At 41.2% G+C, this 8,765-nt stretch overlaps 1 protein-coding gene across 2 annotated transcripts; it reads left to right on the top strand.

Moving 5' to 3' along the window:
- The first annotated feature begins 277 nt into the window (after positions 1-277).
- cartl (cocaine- and amphetamine-regulated transcript-like) lies at positions 278-3,059 on the top strand. 2 transcript variants are annotated; one of them, XM_013265141.3, is made up of 4 exons: positions 278-571; positions 605-770; positions 2,078-2,155; positions 2,732-3,059. In XM_013265141.3, exons 1-4 carry the CDS (start codon positions 513-515, stop codon positions 2,837-2,839), a joined length of 411 nt encoding a protein of 136 aa, XP_013120595.1. In that variant the 5' UTR covers positions 278-512; the 3' UTR covers positions 2,840-3,059. The 2 variants fall into 2 exon arrangements, with proteins under 2 accessions (XP_013120595.1, XP_005461686.1); XM_005461629.4 differs by having other exon boundaries at positions 287-770.
- Positions 3,060-8,765: the final 5,706 nt, after the last annotated feature.

The raw sequence follows: 8,765 nt of genomic DNA, 5'->3' as shown, positions 1-8,765 counted from the left end.
ATCTCAAATATATATATATATATATATATATATATATATATATATATATATATATATATATAAGTACCTACCCTACAACACAATTCATATCAAAATAAAAAAATAAATAATAATATTTTATTCAGGATGGAATTTTATGTGGCTAATTGATAACTTCGCTGTGATACATGGCGGTGCTACAAAACAGTAAAAGTTATTTTGATGGGCAAAGACGTTCAGAATGAAAATCCCTCCTTTTATCACACAGGAAATGAAGTAAGGAGGTAATCATCTCACCTGTGAGCTAACTGCTGGAGGGAGGTTTCTAGACATTTAAACATGTGTGTGTGTGTGTGTGTGTGTGTGTGGCTACACATGATGTATGAGTTCCAAGTGGATTTATCCTCGTGGTCTAACCAAAAGAGGGAGGAGAGTGGGCTTCTCGTGCTTCTGCCCCCTTTCAGTACTTTCCGGCACGGTAGTCTCGCAGCGGCCTCCCGGGCGGGGCTGTGTGAACCGGTATAAGAGGGGACATGGTCCGGAGGGTGGAGGGAGAGTCACCTGTGGACCTGCTGCGACACTCTGCTCCTCAGCCTCTAATCTGCTGCCTCCCCCTGGGACCTCCGCCCTCCCGCTTCACCGCCAACAGCACCATGGATAGCTCCGGGATGCTCCGCGGGCTGCTGCTCGTCGGCCTGCTGTCCGTCCTGTGCCACGGCCAGGCATCACGGGAAGTCTCCGCAGAAGACTTTGGAGAGGAGAAACAAGAAGCAGCTGTAGACAGAGACCTGGTGAGTATTTGCAGAGCTGTGAGTTTATGGAGGAAGGCCACTTACGATCAGAGTGAGGGAGGGAGCAGTTTAATGATAAAGCTGCGACACGCCAAATAGCTAAGAAAAGAAAAAATCTGTTTGAGCACAAGCTCAGAATTCTGGATGGCTGCTGTAAACTACATGTGAGGTATAAGCTGTTTGTGAGGCACAAATACTCAAATCAACATAAACACGTAGGATCCAAATAAAGCGCATTTCATTTGCATGCGATTCTCTCACTTCCTCGCTGCTTAAACACAATCAGAATAAACAGAAGTAAAAGTTTGCAGACTTATGCAATATTCCCGGATTTCCTATGACAGCAACTGTTAACTGTCATATCAGCTGCTTTTCTGTCTGCTGTATCGTCTTTCGGTTTCAGTGGGGATGCAGCTGCACATCACATTTTAAATTATTTTTTCATGAAACTTAAGTGTGACTTACTTGATCCTCAGTGGTTTCTGGTGGCCAAAATGTTGTGCAGTCTCACGTAAACCGGGTTATCAATAATTAGTACCAGTTTTTTCTTTGATCCGTGAACAATGATGAAGTATTTTTTTAATAGAAAGAAAAAAGTTACATTAAATTATGCAACACATGTACTGCACAGCGGCTCGTTATGTTAATAATCATGTCAAACTGAGAGGTGATTATAAGGGTCACTTTTGTCTGGTTTGCCTGTTTATCATCATAAGTTTTTGCTTTGGTTAGTTATGAACGTTTTGCCATTTAGCATACCCTGTGTGTAAGCATAATAAGCACAATAAACAAAAGCTTTAGCCTACAGCTTTTCAGAGAGTTCAGTTCAAATTTAGTAAATTGTGTTCTTTCTATTTAATTGCATTTATATCCTTTGTCATGTGTCTAATTTTTTTCCAACTGCAAACATATAAAGGTAAACTCATAAATTCATGATTCATATGAACTTTGACATCTTTTAGTTTGCTGGAATAAAGTTACAGTATCAAAAAAGTATCTCACTGTAGTCTTAGTTGTAACTCTGTAACACAATTGTGTTGTTAACATGAATAGCGCTGACAGTGCAGTGTTAAAAATGCTAACACGTTTAACATTTAAGTCTAATCTGAGTAAAACTGACTGAAAGGGTAACACAGCTCACAGTGTAGCCTTAACACTCCATCACAGTTAGTTTGACATTTTGGTTTTTTTATTGTGTATCTTCTGGCTTCATTAAAAAGTTTGAGCACGAATAAATGTGTAAAAGTATCAAAAAGTGGATGAATGTTATTTAAATCAAACTTTTTCTGTTGTTCTGTGCTGAGCAGCTAGAGGCACTGGATGTGCTCCTGGGCAGAAATCATAATCAAGTCTCCTCCCCTGAGAAAAGAGGAAGCATCCCACTGGTAACGTCACTTTTTTTTTCAGTTTTAACATTGATGCACTGTGGCTCCAAGAACGTAATTTAGTCTCGACTTGTAAGACGAGTCATTAATATGTACTGCGTACATCACTCCACTGTTGTTTAATTAAAGCATTTAGAAAATATACCTGCCACTAATTAAAAGATAACAAGGGAATGCCAACAACACTCTTTCATTCAGTGCAATTACAGACTAATCAAGGCTGCTGCCCAACTCCAATTAGCTGAGAGAGGGAAACTGGAAAGCTGCAAAAAGCTTTCAATCCTCCTGTCTCCTCATACAAAATAAGTCAGCCTGTTTCCTACAGGCCCAGCTGGAGGTAATCGATGGCATTTAATTACTGCGCTGAAGAATGATTCATCTTCTTCTTTCTGTTAAATAAATTGAATAACTGTTCACAAAGTAATGAGGTTTTTGTGCGCAAATAACAGAATAAAAAACAAATATCCACCCTGACAGACGTGAAAGCTCATTGTTCTTTTTGCAGCTGTTTCCACATTCAAAGATAAATAAGTAAACTCGCTCACAGTAACGTCTGTGTCTTCCTGCTCCCCTCAGTGCGGGTTGGGGAACCGGTGTGCCATGAAGTACGGGCCTCGCATCGGGAAGCTCTGCGACTGTGGAAGAGGAGCCAACTGCAACTCCTACCTCCTCAAGTGCATCTAAACCGCCCAGGGCTTTCCTTTAGTTTGTCAGCTCTGCAGGGCCAAACACATTCTTCAGCACAGCTCCCATAAACCAACTCAACCCTGTCATCATTTATTGCCATAGCTGTTGTTAAACAGTTGTCGCCTGAGGATAAGCATGGATTTTGTACTGCTGACAGTACTGAATATGTTGTGTTTAATGTAAATGTTTCATCTTCAATAAACACGTCAACATATAATTAGTTTTTTTGTTATTTCTTGGTCCGTGTGACTCGTCCTTTGTCATTCAGGCTACTGTGCTCTTTTTACATTGGAGATGAGCACGCGCTGTATAAAGCTTGTTTGCATTCGTTTTTATTGGCACTGCAGCCATTACACTACACAGGAGGTTTACTCAGCTGGAAGGACAGCACTGTGCAAATTCAAGCTCTTCATTGTAGCTGGAGTGTGTCCAGTAGCAATACACATTTATTCTTCAGGCAGGTTCAGCTGGTGTGGTTTCAGAGGCCTTTCGGGCCAGTGGAGAATGGCTACGTACCGTAAATATATAATTATATATAAATATATGTAACAAAGAAGACAATTAAAAGACTAACTGTTGCAAAAAAAAAAAAAAAAGCTGATAGCACACACTGCCATTTCTAAGTAACCACAGCTTATAACAGGCATGACATACTGTGCAGTTACCTTTGACTCAGAGCTCTTTTGTTGTTGTTTTTATATATTTCTGGGAATATTCATGGGAATTTAAAATGAGGAATTAAATCAGTAAAAAAAAAAGTCTATAAACACACAAACACAAACTGTAATATACAATGACCAAATGGTGAAGATGTTCAGTATTTCCAGCAGAATCAGAACAACACCATCAATCATCTGGAATCATATTTCAATGCAGATGATTAGTTTAAACCCAATATTCACTCTTGTTTTTGCTCTATTAGCATCACCACCCACTCCAGAGAAATACACTGCATGGATAACGACACCTACAGGAGTTGTTTGGAAATGGAAACCCTGCTATGACGTTCCAGGCACACACTTTTTGTGTTTGGAAATCTGCAGTTAGTGAGTCAGCAGACCGTTGGCAACTTTTATGCACTATACACCCCTGCAACAAAACTCTATAACTTTATATGGTCTGTCACTTCTTGGCTAAGCTGCTCCTAAATGACTGTGAAACATCTATTCAATTCAATTCAATTCAATTCAATTTTATTTATATAGCGCCAAATCACAACAAAAGTCACCTCAAGGCGCTTCATAGGTACAGAGAAAACCCCAACAATCATATGACCCCCTATGAGCAAGCACTTTGGCGACAGTGGGAAGGAAAAACTCCCTTTTAACAGGAAGAAACCTCCGACAGAACCAGGCTCAGGGAGGGGCGGGGCCATCTGCTGCGACCGGTTGGAGTGACAGAAGGAAGACAGGATAAAGACATGCTGTGGAAGAGAGACAGAGATTAATAACAGATATGATTCGATGCAGAGAGGTCTATTAACACATAGTGAGTGAGAAAGGTGACTGGAAAGGAAAAACTCAATGCATCATGGGAATCCCCGGCAGCCTACGTCTATTGCAGCATAACTAAGGGAGGATTCAGGGTCACCTGGTCCAGCCCTAACTATATGCTTTAGCAAAAAGGAAAGTTTGAAGCCTGATCTTGAAAGTAGAGATAGTGTCTGTCTCCTGAATCCAAACTGGAAGCTGGTTCCACAGAAGAGGGGCCTGAAAACTGAAGGCTCTGCCTCCCATTCTACTTTTAAATACTCTAGGAACAACAAGTAGGCCTGCAGTGTGAGAGCGAAGTGCTCTAATAGGGTGATATGGTACTACAAGGTCATTAAGATAAGATGGGGCCTGATTATTTAAGACCTTGTATGTGAGGAGCAGGATTTTGAATTCAATTCTGGATTTAACAGGAAGCCAATGAAGGGAAGCCAAAACAGGAGAAATCTGCTCTCTCTTTCTAGTCCCTGTCAGGACTCTTGCTGCAGCATTTTGGATCAGCTGAAGACTTTTCAGGGAGTTTTTAGGACATCCTGATAATAAAGAATTACAGTAGTCCAGCCTGGAAGTAATAAATGCATGAACTAGTTTTTTAGCGTCACTCTGAGACAGGATATTTCTAATTTTAGAGATGTTGCGCAAATGGAAGAAAGCAGTCTTACATATTTGTTTAATATGTGCATTGAAGGACATGTCCTGGTCAAAAATGAATCCAAGGTTCCTCACAGCATTACTGGAGGCCAAGGTAATGCCATCCAGAGTAAGAATCTGCTTAGATACCATATTTCTAAGATTTTCAGGGCCGAGTACAATAACCTCAGTTTGATCTGAATTAAGAAGCAGAAAGTTAGCGGCCATCCAGGTCTTTATGTCTTTAAGACATTCCTGCAGTTTAACTAATTGGTGTGTGTTACCTGGCTTCATGGACAGATAGAGCTGCATGTCATCTGCATAGCAGTGAAAATGTATGCTATGTCTTCTAATGATGCTGCCTAGGGGAAGCATGTATAATGTAAACAGAATTGGTCCTAGCACTGAACCCTGTGGAACTCCATAATTGACCTTAGTGGGTGAAGAGGACTCTCCATTTACATGTACAAATTGGAGTCTATTAGATAGATATGATACAAACCACTGCAGTGCAGTACCTGTAATACCTACAGCATGTTCTAATCGCGCTAATAGGATATTATGGTCAACAGTATCGAATGCAGCACTGAGGTCTAGCAGGACAAGCACAGAGATGAGTCCACTGTCAGAGGCCATAAGAAGATCATTTGTAACCTTCACTAAAGCTGTTTCTGTGCTGTGATGAGCTCTGAAACCTGACTGAAACTCTTCAAATAAGCCATTCCTCTGCAGATGATCTGTTAGCTGTTTGACAACTACTCTTTCAAGGATGTTTGATATGAAAGGAAGGTTGGAGATTGGCCTATAATTAGCTAAGACTGCTGGGTCTAGAGATGCTTTTTAAGTAAAGGTTTAACTACAGCCAGCTTGAAGGCCTGTGGTACATAGCCGATTATTAGAGATAGGTTGATCATATTTAAGATTGAAGCATTAATTAATGGCAGGACTTCTTTGAGCAGTTTTGTAGGAATGGGGTCTAAAAGACACGTTGATGGTTTGGAGGAAGTAATTATTGAAGTTAACTCAGAAAGATCAATTGGAGAAAAAGAGTCTAACTTAACATCAATGGTACTAAAAGTAGCTGTAGATAATATTACATCTGTGGGATGATTATTGGTAATTTTTTCTCTAATGATAAAAATTTTATTTGTGAAGAAGTTCATGAAGTCATTACTAGTTAACGTTAAAGGGATGGTTGGCTCAGTAGAGCTCTGACTGTTTGTCAGCCTGGCTACAGTGCTGAAGAGAAACCTGGGGTTGTTCTTATTTTCTTCAATCAGTGATGAATAGTAAGATGTTCTGGCTTTGCGGAGGGCTTTCTTATAAAGCAGCAAACTATTTCTCCAGGCTAAATGATGATCCTCTAAATTTGTGACACGCCATTTCCTCTCCAGCTTACGAGTTATCTGCTTTAGGCTACGTGTTTGAGAATTATACCACGGAGTCAGGTACTTCTGATTTGAGGCCTTAGTTTTCACAGGAGCTACAGTATCCAGAGTCGTACGTAGTGAGGAGGTAAAATTATTAACAAGATAATCGACCTCTGTTGGAGTAGCGTTCAGATAGCTGCTCTGCTCTATGTTGGTACAGGGCATTGAAGATGATAACAGTGGGTGGATTATATTCTTAAACTTAGTTACAGCACTTTCAGAAAGACATCTACTTTGATAAAGTCTACTCTCCACTGCTGTGTAATCAATTATTGTAAATGTAAATGTTATCAGGAAATGATCAGACAGCAGAGGGTTTTCAGGAAACACTGTTAAATATTCAGTTTCTATGCCATATGTTAAAACAAGATCTAGAGTGTGATTAAAGTGGTGGGTGGGTTCTTTTACATTTTGAGAGAAGCCAATTGAGTCTAATAACAGATTAAATGCCATGTTGAGGCTGTCATTTTTAGCATCTACATGGATGTTAAAATCACCCACAATAATTATTTTATCTGAGCTGAGCACTAAATCAGATAAAAAGTCTGAGAAATCAGAGAGAAACTCTGTGTAAGGCCCAGGTGGACGATAGATGGTAACAAGTAAGACTGGTTTCTGAGTTTTACAGCTGGGGTGGACGAGGCTGAGCATCAGGCTTTCAAATGAATTAAAAGTCTGTCTTGGTCTTTGGTTGATTAATAGGCTGGTGTGAAAAATTGCTGCCACACCGCCCCCTCGGCCTGTGCTTCGAGATTTCTGGTAGTTAGAATGACTCGGGGGTGTTGATTCATTTAAACTAACATACTCATCCTGCTGCAACCAGGTTTCTGTAAGGCAGAGTAAATCGATTTGTTGATCAATTATTAAGTCATGTACTAACAGAGACTTGGAGGAGAGAGACCTAATATTTAATAATCCACATTTCACTGTTTTACTCTTTGGTTCAGATGTGGATACTGTATTGTTCTTTCTTTGTGATTTTTTATGTTTAAGTTGTTTATTGCTGGTTTTTAGTTTGTTTTTTGTCTGTTTGGGAGCTGACACAGTCTCAATGGAGATGGGTTTTTGGGGGGGTAGCAGGAGGAGAGAAGCTGCAGAGAGGCGTGTAAGACTGCAACTCTGCTTCCTGGTCCCAACTCTGGATAGTCATATTTTGGGGGGTTTAATAAATTGGTCCATATTTCTAGAAATGAGAGCTGCTCCATCCAAAGTGGGATGGATGCCGTCTCTCCTAACAAGGCCAGGTTTCCTCCAGAAGGTTTGCCAATTATCTATGAAGCCCACATCGTTTCTGGGACACCACTCAGACAGCCAGCAATTTAAGGAGAACATGCGGCTAAACATGTCACTCCTGGTCTGATTGGGGAGGGGACCAGAGAAAACTACAGAGTCCCACATTGTTTTGGCAAAGTTACACACCAATTCAATATTGATTTTAGTGACCTCCGATTGGTGTAACCGGGTGTCATTACTGCCAACGTGAATTATGATCTTACTGTATTTACGTTTACCCTTAGCCAGCAGTTTTAAATTTCCTTCAATGTCGCCTGCTCTGGCCCCTGGAAGGCAATTGACTATGGCTGCCGGTGTCTCTAGCTTCACATGTCTGAGAACAGAATCACCAATTACCAGAGTTTGACCCCCGGCGGGTGTGTCGCCGAGTGGGGAAAAACGGTTAGACACATGAACAGGTTGGTGGTGTACCTGGGGCTTCTGTTTAGGACTATGCTTCCTCCTCACCGTCACCCAGCCGCCCTCTTTCCCCAGCTGCTTGGGGTCTGCCGGGGAACAGCTAGCGGGGCCTGCGCTATCTTCGGCTGCACCAGCTACAGGGGCCTGGCTAGCTACGGGTGAATGAAAGGTGCAAAGCCGAGTCTCCAATTCAGTAATCCTGGCCTCCAGAGCTGCAAATATGCTACATTTGTTACAGGTATCATTACTGCTAAAGGAGGCCGAGGAGTAGCAAAACATCTGACACAGTGAGCAGGAAAGTGCAGGAGGGACAGGTGAAGTAGCCATGGTGCTAACGAGTCGGCTATGAGCTAAGCTAAGCTAGCAAAACAGTACAGAGACAGTGAGTGAATACTTTGGCTATAAATTAGGTAGTGAGTACACAGAGAGTGTGCTTCAGATGAAGCACGTGAAGATTATACTATGAAAAAGGGATGTATCAAAAGATTTTAATTAAATTGCTAAGCAGATAAGCTAGTCAGAAACACCACTGTGTTTGAGCAGGAACAGGAAGTGATACTCTACTGCAGAGCGAGCGAACACCACGTGACAGCGCCACCAAGAGTCAGGAGGGGATGACCAAAACCCATCGTCTTACAGTACCATGCCAGAATCCAAAAACACATTCTTTGAAAAATGTTG

Source organism: Oreochromis niloticus, linkage group LG1, assembly GCF_001858045.2.
Source record: "Oreochromis niloticus isolate F11D_XX linkage group LG1, O_niloticus_UMD_NMBU, whole genome shotgun sequence".
NCBI lineage: Eukaryota > Metazoa > Chordata > Actinopteri > Cichliformes > Cichlidae > Oreochromis > Oreochromis niloticus.
Note: the sequence above shows the minus strand (reverse complement) of the source record. Positions and strands in the feature narration are given on the sequence as shown.